This window comes from Cygnus olor, chromosome 1, assembly GCF_009769625.2.
Source record: "Cygnus olor isolate bCygOlo1 chromosome 1, bCygOlo1.pri.v2, whole genome shotgun sequence".
Classification (NCBI taxonomy): domain Eukaryota; kingdom Metazoa; phylum Chordata; class Aves; order Anseriformes; family Anatidae; genus Cygnus; species Cygnus olor.
The window spans coordinates 111,150,162-111,165,884 of NC_049169.1; the positions used below are offsets into that span (position 1 = coordinate 111,150,162).

At 42.4% G+C, this 15,723-nt stretch overlaps 1 protein-coding gene across 4 annotated transcripts in view; it reads left to right on the forward strand.

Moving 5' to 3' along the window:
* EVA1C (eva-1 homolog C) overlaps positions 1–15,723 on the forward strand; it is a 38,056-nt gene that overhangs the window by 10,110 nt on the left and 12,223 nt on the right. For 3 of the 4 annotated variants that reach the window (XM_040577028.1, XM_040577039.1, XM_040577059.1), the window contains exons 2-4: positions 5,588–5,784; positions 9,267–9,390; positions 12,042–12,194. In XM_040577028.1, the coding sequence (XP_040432962.1) occupies positions 5,588–5,784; positions 9,267–9,390; positions 12,042–12,194 (474 nt within the window). Of the gene's footprint in view, positions 1–3,509; positions 3,615–5,587; positions 5,785–9,266; positions 9,391–12,041; positions 12,195–15,723 lie in introns of those variants that run through there. The other variant, XM_040577050.1, reaches the window with a different exon arrangement.

The window sequence follows — 15,723 nt, forward strand, 5'->3', positions numbered from 1 at the left end:
ATGAAATCTCTTCCCTCAAACTCGTTAGTCTTGCTTGTGTATTTTTTATGCCTGTTGGCACAATTCTTCAGAAAGCGGCGGGAGATGATGTAGATGTGCTGAATGGATTAGCCTTCTGGGACTCCCTCAGCAATGTGTGTGCTGTTTCAATCTATTTTGATCCAAAATGGACTTTTTGGTCTTTAAAACAAGCTAGCAAATCATTGTGCTAATTAAGCTAGATAGCACTGTGCACAGTAACCAATATTTCTTACTCTGTATGTAAAGGCCTGATTCTGAGAATCCTTGTAGGCTGTGTGATACCCAGCTTCAGCCTCCAAAAATATTACAAAGCAAAGCTGCTCTCTTGCCAAAAAGACATTACATCAGTCAACGCTGAGATTGCATTTAATATACGCTAAGCAATAAGACTCGTAGCTCAAAACGTTGTTGTTCTTGATGCTTCACGTGGTGAGATTCATGCCGGTACAAGGGGGCTGGGCAGAATAAACACATTGATATAGCCGAATGCTGAAAAAGGGCCTTAAGGACTTGTGTTAATGACCCCCACCATAAGGGATGAATTCCATATAACAGTACCCCATGCTGTTTGGTGCCACTCACTGGAGACATAAAGCATCTCTTGGCTGGCCATTTGCAGGCTTTTTGGTAGTCATAGTTCCTTCAAGTGAGATGTTTTAAGTTTCCATTTTTACAATGGTCTGAGGTGGGGGGAAAAAATCTTTCTGGGTTTTCTTACCTTCAGGTTCATGATAGTTACTACCATTACTGTTATTATCCAAAGCAAGAAGAGCAGGAGCAAATGCTGAATATAAAACTACAACATTTTAAGAGCTGAGTTTTACACAAAGAGGTATCTATTTACGACGTTAACTCTCCCAGGCCAGTTAATTTTGTCTGTCAGTGTCATTACAGTTTATCAGTTCTCCTTTGCAACCAGAAGTCATCAATAAGGCTTAAAGCTTTGTTCAGCTGCTCAGTCTCAGTGTTTTGTGTGTTTTCCTTGGGCTATGTTTTTTAGTTGAAGTTCTTTGTCAACACAGTTGATGCTGTGACTAATTTGGCTAATTCTGCAAGAAAGGATTACGCTTGGATCTTGCATTGGTATTTTGAGTCTCAGTAAGAAGTTACAATGAATGAGGAGTCTGGGTTAGGCAGACGGTTGAGTGGGATGATACCTTTTGGCCTTCAAATCAATAGGACGTATGATTCAGGCTTAACTTCTGAGCCAGTCTGTAATGTCTTTGAGATGATTTTGTATGCAGAGCACCCCGTACAACGCTTATGAATGTGTCTTGGGTAAATGGGAAAGCTCCTAGCGAGGCTTTCACACAGAGGCATAGAGATGCTATTGGGACACTGCTGCATTGCCAAGTTATTCTAATTTAGCCAAATCTCACAACAGCTGACATTTTCTCAGAAGTATCATATTGTTTTAAAGAAGTCACATTTATTATGTTTTGAAAAACAAAAACAAAACAAAGAAAAGAGGAAATCTGTAGTCTTCCTTGCTGCAGGATGAAGTTTGAAAAAGTGATTCCAATAGCTACCTCCCAGCCCCCATATTACCCAGTAAGCAAAGAGAAAGGACCCAACAGTATGTTTAAAACCTTAAGTCATGTAAGGATTTTATAAGGTCTCTTTAAGATTCTGTATGCTCAGGGTAAGAAACCCCGTAACTCTCAAGTCTTCTGCCTTCCCAGTCCCAGTGCACGCCCAGCGGTGACCTGACTGCACTGGGGTGAGTCGTGGTTGTGCTTCAGCCCCTCTGTGCCCAGCTGCCCACAAGAAGGGGAAAAATGTTTTCCTTAGAATACACAACTAACAGATTTTGATTAGTTAAATACAACATGGGAGATTCTGACCAAGAAATAGTGCCCTGAAGTGTCTGCAGCTCAGACAATGTGCTGGGCTGGTGCCTGAAAGTGACACAGACCTGCTGTCGGGTTTGGACAGTGACAGAACCCTGCTGTCTATTTTGGATGACCTGATTTGATTGCACCAGCTGAGAGAAATGCAGGGAAGGAAGCATGCTGCAGAGTGACAGACCCATTCGATGGTTACAATGCCCTCTCTCCTGATAATCACAGCTGTTATTAATTGTAGAGATAAGAACATATTTTTCCGCTAACCTTACATTGTCGCTCGGCTAACTTCGCTACCTTGAGGGAAGCGAGTTTCTGTCCAGCATTTGGTAAACAATATAGGGATACTTGTGGTCCCAAGAAGATGAAGCTTTGTGCTGGGGTGACTTCGAGGCCACGCTGCCCAGCAGAGTGTGGGAAAGCGACTGGGAGCTCCTTTCAGCCCAGGCAGCCGCCTCCGAGAGAGCATCGTTCACTCGCCTAGCCCAGTCCTCCAGGTGGGCTCAGGGCAGGCAGGGCCCCGGGACGCGGGAGAGGGCCGGCCGGCATCAGGAGAGGAAAAAGGCTGGGGGTGTTCAGGGAAGAAGCAAGAGGAAGCTGTGATTTGGGTCAGAGCCCCTGCCCTGCGTGGGCTGCCTGGTCTGCACTACTCTTCACAGAGGGCTAACTGCTCAACCTGTGCCTATGCAGTCTGTGTGTATAGTAATAAAAAATGCAGGTTTACACGGTCTGCCATGTGAGACAAGCAGTTCAGATACTAGTACGTCACCACTTCTCTTATCAGAGGTTAGCAGCCAATTTCCATTACTATTTTTATCTTTTATTGTGTGCAAATACGTAAGGATTTTAGTATCAGCTTTAAATGCATCACTTTAAATGCCACTCGGAAGGCCAGGGAGCACGATGTCTTATTTTCACCAGTCCATCTAACACTACTTTTACAAGTGAGCCATATTGCTTATCCAGAATCAGAGCAAGTTTTTTAGGATGGCTTTTTTTTTTCTTTTTTTTTTTTTTAAGAATTGAATAGTTGCAATTGTTGGAGAAAGGTGCTTAGATACTGCATTAGGAATTTGCAGGATCAAAGTAGCAGTTAAGATGCCAGGGAACTCATCCAAATCACAACATAGCTGATATTCTTTAGGGAATACTGGGCTGTTTTGTATACAGCGCTCTTGGTTCCACGTAACTTAAAACCCGAAGAATTGAAATGATTACAAGTATCAGGGTAAATCTTTCAAGGTGTTGAGTGCCCACAACTCGCGTTGGGCTGAACACTCTTTTACACTGTGGCTCTTTATGCCGTGAAGGTAATGCAAAAAGCACTCAGTGGCAGCAAATGCCACTGGAAGCCCCCGTTCAGCATCAGACCTAAGCAAAGGAGCTTGGGTGCAATCGGGCATTTGGCCCATTCTCCTGGCAATAGGCAGCACCTCTCAGGAGCAGGCTGGCAGAGGAGTGGCTCTGGCAGGAAAGCTCAGTGAGCTGTGAGCTCAGTTATACAAAAAATGTAGGGGGTGGATTCTGCTTTTTTCTTTTTTCTTTCCTTTTTTTTTTTTTGAACCTGTGAGAAGCTGCAGGGATATCTGCAGGGCTTGAGATATGAGCTGCAAATACAGGGTATGAAATTCTCTCCATCCTGCAGGCAGTGCCAGCGCTCAGATCGAATCAGTGAGGTGAGGAACTCACCCACGTCCTTGCTGCACTGGCAGATGCATCCAGTGACTCCTGTCCTCTCTTGGGCTAGAGGTGAGGAACATCAGACTCAGTAGTGGCGCAGGCTTATCCTTTCCCCAAACTTCACAACTGGTAGTGAGCTGAATTTTCCTATCCAGCTGCTGCAATTGGAAAAAATACCAGAGAACTAGATTATTTTATTTTTAAATCATTTACATGGAATGCTTAGATTTCTATTCAAAGCATTTTTTTAATTGCTCTTCTTTTTTGAAGGCTTAAAAAGGGCAACAAGTGTGAAAATGAAATGGCATGAACAAACTCCTATTTTCTCTTAGAAAACTAATTTTTTAGGTACAAAATATATTATATTCTGTTCTATGTCATTCTATTTATGATTCAGCCACAAAAAAAAGGGGGTTATTTTTTTCCTACTTAATAGTAATAATATTGTCACAACAGTGGAATATGCCAGGCTTCTGAGGAGATGATACTTGTTTTGCCTTTAAGTAGACCAATTACATGTTTGGAAAAGAGGTAAAGATAGGGAAAACATTATTCATAATTTTGAAAATTAAGAAGGTGCTTATGTAATCAGTTGCCTCAGTTTTAAAACTTCTACAAATCTTTCTTTTATAACAAATAAATCAACAGATGCTTTTAGTACTTTTTCATTACTTAATAGTTTTGGTTTGGGTGATTCTGTTTGTTGGTTGGTTTGTGTTTTTTTTGTTTGTTCGTTGTTTGTTTTTTTTTCACCCTGAATCTGGGTGAACTTGGTGTTATAGAAGTTGGCTATTGATTTTAGACAGAATTATACAGAATTTAAAGCATGTATAAGAATAAAGAAACCATTCTACAATAGTTATTATCTGCATGTTAATGAAAGGTTTGGCTAATAGTGAAAGAGTTGGATAAAAGATTTGCTTTGATTGTAGTGTATTGGGTTTGGGTCTAATTTCCTTGTGTTTATGGATGAAGGATGGGGAAGGAGGATGCTTCATTTGTAGGCTGGTATTTTGTGTCCTGTCCCTCACCGCTCCTCTTCCCCTTCAGCCACAAACATTCTCTGCTTAAAGACAGTTTTCAATCAAGTGTGACTGAGTGGTAAAAATATCAAAGCTTCAAAGTATAGGTGAGGAAAGCCTTTGAATTAAATTTCCCCTAGTAGTTTCACATCACAGTGGCTAATTTGTAATGGTCAGAGGTAGCAGCCTGCATGTTTCCCTGGAAGTTTTCTGTGGGAGAACAGAGAAAAGGGCAGCAGGACGTGAATTTTATAAATATTTCTGGTGATAACAGAAATCTTGGCTTAAGAGGCAGTACACGATGAAATACAAATCAGAAACCCAGCTTTCATTAGCTGTTTCATTAGCTGCTGATGATACTACTTATTAGAAGATGCAAACGGATGGTACAGGTGGACAGCTGCATACAGGCTCTCCTTCTCCTGTTAATACTGACAGACTCACTAGTAAATACAAAATTCTGCATATGGTACTGTCGCGTGTCTGTCCAGCAGCTCCACATCCAGCATTGATGGACCACCTTTCCTCTCAGTTGCCCTGGCACCTGATTCAGTAGCCCGTGCAGTGTCACTTCCATTGCCACTTGTGCACGACACAACTGCCGGGGAGCACAGAAATGTGAAATGTCAGTTTAAGCCAAGATGTAAGGAGAACCTTAGCTTTCTCAAATGAAGAGTCTAGGCCGCAAAACCAAGCCATAGTCCTTCCTCCTTCTGCAAACACGCCCTGAGATTGTTAGTAACCACGACTGCCAAGGGCCTGAGCCCATTTCTTGTCTGTGAAGTGGCATCTCTGACACCGTGCGGCTCTGGGTCACTGCCACCCAACCTGCTGTACTCCAGACCAGAGCATTACTGGCACTTAAAGGCTGAACCATTCACAGCCCCGTGTGCTGTGGCAGTGGGCCATACATTTAACCTTGACTACAATGCCCTTTCCAGAGACTGATCATGGTTTTCTTATTATCTAATGAGTTTGTCATTTCCTGTGCTAGTTGTAACACAGCTGAATATTTTCTAGGTTACCTAACCAAACTTCTGCAAAATCATACCGCCTATGCCTGCGACGGGGAACATTTGAGTCTGCACTGTCCTCGGCATTCAACAATAAGCATTCAGTCAGCATTTTACGGGCAAGACTACCAAATGTGTGGCACACAGCAGCCTGAAGCCAGGATGACAGAACCTATAAACTGTGTGGCACCCACCTCCCTGCAGGTATCTTGTAAAGGTTCCTCGTGCGCAGCACACTTGTAGGCTTCCATGCGGTGGGCTACGTGTATGAAAACTGCAAGTGTTCACCATGTTGAATGAAATGGCATCGCGTTTGTGGCAGTGTGTCATGAAAAGTGTTGCAAGGATTCATCTGGTCAGCAGCATATCACCATGGGATTGTGACAGCTGTGTAGATTTCCTTCTAAGCCTTGGTTTGAAAGTCCCATTCTCAATGTTCCCTAAAATAAGCAATTCCCTTCTAGTCAAGGACTTGTCATGACTCAGCAGGCCAGCCTTAATCCATCACACAGGCCCTCCTTTTCCCCAGCAGAGGATACAAACATTTCACACATCGGGGTTACAAACCCACTGAATGAGATAGGCATGGAACAAGCGAAACTCCTACCACGAGGCTACCTTCACTTACTGAAAAGGCCCCATGACAGTTAAGCAGCAGGCCCTAAGCACTTCTACGGCTATCTACATTTCCATAAATACATGATTTGTATCAGGAATACCCTATAGCTTGTTTCCTCAGCCCACTTAAGTATAAATGTAAAAAGTATAAAATGACTTAGGTTTCATAAATTATTACTTTCTACCATGGAGACTTTTTAAACAATGCTTAGAAGGCCTGGCTTCCACTGCTGTCAAAGGCTTGTTTCATCATAGTGAAAATTACAGTGTTAGGCCCAGTTCAGTAAGTCATTGGAAAATGGGTTGTCAGTGAAATCTAAATATGTTCTGTCAGTGAAGCTGTTGTAAATGCTTTACAGAAGCTTTGATGAAGCTGGCAACATTAGTGCTTGTAGCTGACACATGGCTTTTTGTCAACAGGGAATGTCTGTTTCCCCCACTAGTGAGCTGAAGAGTTTTACAGAGTGGTTTGGCAGTAATATCCTCTCTCTAGAAACAATATTAGGCCACAGTTTTTAAGTGTGACTTGCCCATGCTGTACTGCAACTTCTAAAGACATTCCAGCCATGACCTATAGGCCATGTGAAAGTACAGCTCTCCAGTAAAATCAGTAGACCAGATGCATCCTTGAGGTCATTTTACTGACTATAGTGAAGAGATACCAAGGATTATTTGGGGTTTGTGAGTCTTGAGCGCCTTTGTGAGGTCTCCTTGGGCAGTTTTTTTTCCCTTGAGTATAATAAACAGCATGGAATAACAGTTGTATAAACCATCATCATCATTCAGGCACTGTCACTGATCAAAGACACGAAAGCAATTTGACAAGACCACAAACGTGAGAGATACAAATGCTCTGCATCTCAGGGAGTTCCGGCTCTGTCAAGGAGAAGAGACACATCCTGTAAACTGATTTCTTAGAAAAGAGCACCAGTGATCTCATCCTTCCTCCCCTTCCCTCTGGAAACACATCTGCAGTCTGCATCATCAGGCATGATGCTGCCCTGCAGCCAAGAGGAAGCATAACAGGCGTTTTATACAGTGACCTCCTATTAAAAGGATCACTGCAAAGTTTGATCTGTCCTAAGATATTAATAGCCCCAGGCTGTCTCGTTACGAGTATCATTGTTTGCTTTCATGGTTGCGTGTTTTTGCACAGCAACGTGATAGAAAATATGACTGCTCTTTGCATTAAGAGAAAACACAAACAGATGCACAGGAGATGATTCAGCTCAGGTGCAAACAGAAGGTGACTCAGTAGGGGACATCCATCTCCACTTACTGGAGTTGTAACTCTATTTCATGGGCCTGTTCTAGAGCATTCCCAATTAAGGATGAGTTATTTGCATGACTTGCAACTTTTTAAAAGAAGAATTGAGCAATAAAATTGTCCACTGTGCTTTTCCTTTCCTTTTAAACTTTTTAGTGTGCACTTAATGCTCAAAAAGTGTTGGATGAAAGTCTTCTTCTTCTACCCAGGGGAACAAAAAGACAAGAGTGTTATGGGATCACTGCGATGTGCTGCCAATGTGTATCATTTCTGCTTGGGAAGGATGGCTTCCAGGGATGACAGGAGAGATTCAGCCACTGCCAACTATCTGAGCCTGGAAACAAGAGTGCAGCTTGTGCTAATCGCAGTGGTAAATTTGTGATTAGGCCTCTTGATATGACTCAGACCCCTTCCAATGAGAAACAAGACAAAAAATTCCATAGATTTTATGGAAGTACCTAAAACTACCAGAGAAGAATATATTGCAGTTAACACCTGCTAAGAGCTGTGTGACCTAGAGGTGATGCCCTCCTTATTGCAATCCGCTGGGATTTTAAACATCAAGTATCATGGGTACAACAACCCAGGCTGTACAAAAACAGTATATAGACAGCCTGCTCTGAACGAGGCTCTGAAGGTGGATAAGAATTTCTTAAATACACTGATGAATTTAAAGTGTTTTTCTCGATGCTTTGCTGTGTGACTAGGTTAAAGCTGGACACAGGGTCATTTGCGGCAATGTCTTCATATTTTCTAACTATCACAATCATTGCTACAGCTCCAAAAGCACTGGTGAAGTGGGAACATTAATGCAAGCATTAGGAGTACTCTGTATTTTAGCTGGACTTGGAGAAGGTCCACGTGACCCTGTGTGTGTAATGCTGGTGACCTTCCTATTGTCCTTCGGCTGCTACTCCCAGTAAAGCAGAACAGTAAGAACCATGGTATATTTCTGGGAAAAAAATAAATAAATGTGGTGTAGATATGGCCTTAAAACAGCATTAAAAAAAACAAACAAACAAAAAAAAAACCACACACACAAAACACACACACATACAAAAAAAAACCCACCAACTAACAGGTTTAGGATAGACAGGTGTATCTGTCCTATTCTTCCAAATCAATTCTGAAATTGAATCAAGAGGCAAGTCAGGTAAATAGGCAATCGTGTGTGTAACTGAAAGCAAGAGAAATCCTCTGGTAGGTGCCCCTTAAGCAGGAGGTCCTACATATGGCTTAAAGCTAGGGGCATGCCTGAGTATCACTAAGCCACTCGTTTGACCTCTTTCAAATAAAGGTACTGCAGAGCATGCTCAGGTAAACTTAAGGAGATTGAGATGAAATGGTTAAAAAGGCATCTTTTTGAGTTACTGTGCTTTGGTTGGACATCACATTCCCATAAATGCTATCGGGAAGATGTGTCAAAATGCTGGAGGCTGAGCATATGCTCAGGCCTCTGTGCGGGGTCCCAGGCATTGCTGAGGCCATGGTGGCATGCAGCGAGGTCTGGCTGACTGGCAGGGGGCAGAGGAAAAAGTAACAAGCGACAGTGAATCGGTAACATCCTAAATAGCCACAGACATCGCTGCTATGAGTGTGTTACCAAAAACTTGGCCGTGGCTCAAAGGCCAGCAGAGAGGCGGCCTAAATCCAGTGATCCAGATGTTTTATGTGTTTATGGCCAGAAAGTTGTGAAGGGATGGTTTGTCTCCTGTATAGAACAAAGTACAGCTAAGTGTTGTCGTTGCTTTGTAGCTTCATATCTTGTTTTCAAGACTATCCTTTTTGCCCGTTGTTCTAGAAAGTACTGGATGAATGCCAAAACCTGAGATCCTGCCAACTCCTTGTCAATAGTCGGGTTTTCGGACCTGATCTATGTCCAGGGACCACTAAATTCCTCCTTGTCTCCTTTAAATGCAAACCTAGTAAGTAATCCACACCAGGAAAACATGTTTTTGTGTGTTTCATTGTTTGTTTTGCTTAGAATGCCACTGCACAAGGCTTTGCATAAATCCATGTTAAGTTTTAAGTCTCTTAGATTAATAACAAGTTGTTTTTTCTACTTTACTTTAGCCTTCCATTGTGCTTACAACTTCACTGTGCTTTCTGCCAATGTAATGACCAGTATAATTTGTCAGAATCAGATGTCAGACACCAGACTCAAAAGGAAAAATGTCTTGGAAATTATTTTTAAAGCCATGTCTTATTAGAAATACAGAGCTGAAAAGCAATAACAGATGTTTGGGTTAAGGATCCAAATGATGAAGAAGATATCATAACAAGTAGTATTAAAAATGCTTAAGAAGTAGGACCAAGGCTTTCAAAGATCCTTGGTTTACTACCTACCATTTATAAACTAATGACTGGAGGATGCACTTGCATGGTTAATTTTATAGCAGAATTACCTGTGTCCTAAACTGGTAATTGACATTTGTATGGAAAAGAGACAAATCCTGACTCAAAGAGAATGACCTTTGCAAACATGATATCAGAAAAATTAAGACAGTCACAATGAGGTTTCATTTATTTTATTTTTTTTTCAATTGTTTTTCTTGTTGCTATTATGTATGAGAAAAAGCCCCAGCTGCCCAGGGGCTCAGCTTTTGCTGGCAGTTCATCTCCAGTCTGGCTGAAATGGGTCCCAAAGAAAATACTTGAAAGAATCTTAGTGTTTACATTTTTAGTATATTACAATACTGCATTATTCACAGTAGATAGATTTGAATTTGTAGCTGTACCTGTTCTCATTAGAAACTTCCTTTTACTAATTGAAAGTGGACTGGGTTCCTCTTTGCTACTTTTAAAATATTTTTTCCACTGGAAGTGAGGTAAATGAATGCATAATATTCTCTGTGACCCAAATATTACAAAAGCTAGTCAAAAGTGTATTTAACAGTGAGTGCTGCCTTCAGAATTGAGGAAGAGTCCAGGTCCAGTGTAAATTGCATGATTTATTTGACAGAAAATTTATCTTTGTAGGTAAGATACCAATATTGTTACACTTGGCTATGGGAAGCATCCTCACTCAGGAAATCACTTGAGTATAATTTTAAGCTTATGATACAATCTGCTTGCCTTCAGGTGTGCACCTAAGTAATTGCCCAAATCCCTCAGTTTTTCATCTATTGAAAAATGTTGCATTTCCCTCTGTTGCTGAGGTCTCTGTTGTGTTCCTGCCCTTGCTGTGTCCTGTGCCACTCGCAGGTTTGTTCTGTAGCCTCCCCAGCAAGCCCGAAGCACAGCTGAACAGAGGCAGAGCCCAGCTTTAGGCTGTCAGCTCTTGGGTCAGAGCTCTTGTATTCTTGGCCTGATCCCCATGGGTGTACACTATGGCAGGTGTTTCTGCAGAAGTAACAACCTGCAGCAGGTTTAGTATTCTTAAAAAATACTCTTTTTTGACTTAAATTTGTGAGTGATTAAGAGTTCAAATGGAATAAACTGGATTATTACCAAGAAAATTAACCCTTTTTCAAAAATCTGTTCTGTTCTAAACAAAGCAATGTTTCCTTTGTTGAATAGATAGGAGTTTTTCCCTGCCTGGTTCCCCTAGCACTGACACCCACACTCTGCTCCAGCAACACCTCTCAGTAACAATAAGATTTCCCTTTGCTCCTGCTTAGCTCAGGAACCTCCTTTCCTGTTTTCACATTTCTGAAAGACAACAAAATGAAGCAGAACCAACCCTTCTCCCCGGCCTCATCAGCACGAAAAGATGGTTGGCCATGACCGTACCCAGGCCAGGGAGACCTGAGTGGTGAAATGCCACAAGCAGAGTGGCTGCTCGGGCCAGCAGGGGACCTCTTTGGCCAGATGGCAGACTCCAACCAGATCCCAAGGTGGGATCAGCTGCGCTGCCCAAAAGGCCATCTCACTGGCTTCCTTACTGCAGGAACATGTGGGGAGCGCCACCAGCCTGCCTGTGCCCCCTGAGAAAGGGAGGAGGTTGTTTTTTTCAGGCTCCTGGTCCACGCTGCTTTGTCAGCCAGGCTTTCAAAGCAGCCCTTGCCAGGTCGGGGAAACCCACCGACTATGGTGGAGCGATGAAAATGCAGCCGAGGCCTGGCTTGGCACACACAGGCCATGCCCCATTCTTCAGTGCTCGCCCAGGGGCTGTGCTGTGGCACCAGGTGATGCCAGCCATCCCCATGACTGGTGAGTGGCCTGAGGCCCTCAGCACTCCGGCAGGCATTGGGGTAGGCACAGAAAGTGACATTGTCCTTCAGGGGCATGAAAGGAAGGGATGAGGTTTCTCCTACTGAACAGTAGTGGAAAGCAGGCCAGGAAATCAGGCAGGAATGGGGGTGGCTGTTCCACTGGGAGAGGAGGTTGGCAAAAGTTAATATTTTCATTCATTTTTAAAAGGAGGTGGAGGCTTTAGATACTCATAAGGGAACAATTTAGTTGGAGGAAACACTCTGCTTTGCTATTGGCTTTGCCTCTGGTTGTAATCGTGCCACATATCACTGAGAGCACAACTTGCAGAAAAGCTGTTTTCTGTCATGCTGCTATTTGCTGCGAACAGTCTGGCTGAGAAAGTTGCCTCACGCTACCGTATTGTTATTTGCTTCTATTTTAGCTGAATACAAAACCAAATCAGCCTGTGAAAACCAGGAACTGAAGCTCCACTGTCAGGAGTCCAAGTTCCTCATGATCTACTCTGCCACCTACGGCAGGCGGGCACACGAAGAGAGCATCTGCTCGACCGAGGCGGAGCGCGTCCCCCCATTCGGTATGTTATTATGCTCTTAACAGACCCTCCAAGAGGCTGCACAGGGAAGTGGGGGCACAGGTGGGGAGAAAACTGCAGGCACAAGAGCATTGGCATCTTGGAAGTGCCTATGACTGAAACATGAGAGATTATTTCTGGAACTCAAACAAATTGCCTAGCACAAGGGAGAAATGAGTAAGAAATGTAAGCAAAGTAATAACCCTTGATGTAGTTAATCAGTTCTTAATATGATTAACATCAAAAATTATTTCTGTTGGCTCTCTTGAACTTAAGTGACTGTATTAAATACCAGCTGCTGGCCTCTCATCTTCCTCCAACTTCTGATAATGATCAGGCAACCCGAGTGGCCCAACACCTTATCTCACAGCTACCTTCCACTTTGGTCTCTGCTTCCACTGTCTTTACTTTCCCTTAAATGCAGCCGGTCAGGATGAGGTCCATAGATCAGGGACCATTGCTTTAGATGCTGTTGTTTGACCAGACTCCAGGACTGTAGTAGCGTGCTAATAAATCAGATGTGCCTGGGACTTCTCTCTGGCACCAAGTCCAGCAGGCAGGAAATGTCCTGTGTATGTAGCACTGAGCTCTTATCCCCCCAAGCAGGACGAATGCATGCAGGCTGCCTCCTGGGGCTGCTCTCTGCCCAGAATTGTGATGTGGAGCTGGTGAGAGGATGCTGTTGAACAGGCCATAAAAGTGCAGGTCTCATACATACCACCGCAGAGCGCTGCGTTACAGTGTCAGAAATGTTCCCTGCCACTGCTGATTTGCTAGTACAAGTGCATCCCAAAGAAGAGAATATTAATGTTGCTCTATTAATAATTAATGTATAGCCAATATAGTAATGTTGATATAATTTTAATATCACTTTGGTCATGGTCTATGAATACTGTCAGACTCACACCGTTCCCTTTCAAAAATGTAAAAGAACCCAAAACATCACAAGTAGTTTATGGTCATCATCAGTAACCAGTCATCAACTTCAATGTGTAGTCTCAACTGGTGTATGACTAAAGACTCAATTTTTATCATTAAGTATCTAAATTTATAGTAACACATGGTTGTGAGGGTGCTTAAATAATGAATATATGAATAATGCATTCAGTGGTTGACACCGAAAGCATGAAGGTAAATTTGCACTCTGTGGAGAAGGCCAGCACAAGATCTGTGTGTTGTTCACATCCCTTCATACCACACAAGGAAGGGCTTACATGACTGACACCAGCCCTGTCTGTGCAAAACCTGAACTTTACTTACTTCTGAGAACATGCTACAAGTGAAATCTATAAGAAGCATTTCTGAACATCAAGAAGAGATCAATAATTAGTCTTAAAAGCCATTTGTCTGCAAGCCAATGTTTCAATTTAGTTTTATAGGTATTAAAAATGTATTGGCTGAAAATTGTATTCTGTTCTTTTACAAGAATTTATTTAAAATTGCCAAATCTGTTTCACACTGGCTATCCTGTCTGATCCTTCACTGGGGCCTTAGCTCTGGTTATCTGTTCTACAAAGGAAATATTTTAGCAGGCTTCTGAAAGACCCATACATCCTCCATGATGATGGCCTTAGTGTATGACTCAAAGCAGAGAAGAGAGAGCTCAGTGGATTGAGAAAGGCTGCTACCATACTTATTTCTTGCACTTCATTCACCTCTGGGAATTGTTCCCTTGTGTATAGTGTCAGTCCTTACAGTTCACAGATCATAATACTACAAATCCTTTCTATATAAAGTTTCCCCATGTAAGTAGATCAAGAATTTGCAACAATGACAAATTCTGTGCTGTGGCTGCCTGCATATAAGCAACTCCCGTTGCTGTTCTTGTGCTACGCAAAGAAACCTATAACTGTGATAACAGGAAAGAGCATAAAAGCTGAGACAAACACAGGGTAGATCTGTAGAAGGTAGATCCTTATGTGGGTTTCCCATTACTTAATGAAAGTAGCTGGCCTCTTCCTCCATGCTGCCAGTAACCCCTTGCAGTGAGTATAATTTTCAAAAGCACTTATGTGGCTTGGGGAGATACATTCAGTTATCACAAGGGACTGAGCAATTAGGAGCCAAATCCAATTGACTCCAGGTCTCTCCATCTGGAGCTTAAATCTTATTTATGTGGTATTTGAAGCACGATACAGATGTCAGTGGGTGCATAATAAGACTTTTTAAGTGCCTGGATACCCTTCTCTCGGAGAAAGCAATAATAATATGAGTGTCAGCATGATTTTAATGATTTGAGACAATTTAGAAAACTTAGTTCTATTGCTCTTCATTCCAGAGTCAGTGCCCATGTACGTGTATATGTTTGCACCAAACGCCAAATCTGCTCCATCTCACATCCATGTTGTTTCTACCCATGTTTGTTCGTCTTGGCCTAAAGACTGTGCTCAATCCTTTCCATTTCTTCTGTTGCATCACAGGGAAGCTGTGAGGCTCTTTTTTTTTTTTTTTAATACTATCCAGAATAGAAGTTGTTTGTAGGTTCTAATGACATGTATAGGAAGTCTCTACTGAGTTCAGTTTTGCATCTACACGTACTGGATGTGGTCCTGCTAGGAGGACTGGATATTAAATTAATTAGATACTCACATGCAATATAGCTGATAAACAATTACTGACAAGCAGCAGCTTTGAACTGAGACAGATGTATTTTGAATTATCACTTTTCTTTGAACAATATATCAAACCAGCTGACAGATCTCCAGAGCTATGCTTCAAAGGCAACACAGGAAGATGTAAAATGTCTTTAGCATAAAGGCATTTCTCCATGTAGTAAATAGAGTATATAAATCCGTCACTGTTATTGATGACATCTGTGTAGCCTCAGAGCAGTTGTGGGACTGTGAGCCTCAGCTCAGCATTCAGCATGACTGCCTCCCCCTGGGACACGTTTTCTGAGCTAGTTCAATAGTCTAACTTAGGTGCCAGTGTTGGTACAGAGGAGGAAGACAAGCAATGGGGACACAGTGCCTCCCCTGCTAGGTAAAGCCCTGGCAGTAGAGTTTTCCTCTGGTCAGTTTGGGTTTTGCTTACCCTAGGCAGTGCAACAGCTTTAGCATGAGACTATGCCAACAGAAAAACCTACACAGGATGGGATGTGGGAGGCAGACACAAGTCCCTGTTCTTATTCAGACAAAGAGAGCACTTGAAATACTGAGTACAAGAAACTCTCTAACGTGCACTGCAGCCAATACAACAGCACCACTTCAGTCCCAGGACTGATACCTAATTATATGTGTAACTTCCACCTTTTGTTTCCAAATGTCTTTTACTTTTGTTAAAAATGTCCAGAAACAAAAAGCTTCACTTAGAATGACTCATCTTGCTCCATGCAGGTTTGTGGAGGGGGAGATTTGTCAAAAAACGTGGTATTTCCATGTAAGATCAGTAAAAAACATTTTTCCTGTTTTATCTTCTTCACCATCAAACTGGAGGAGGACTTTTTTACATATTTTACATGTTCTCCAACTTGTCATCAGGACCATTCATTCCTATGAGTGGACACAGTTGCCCCCTTCAAAGGACAGCACAT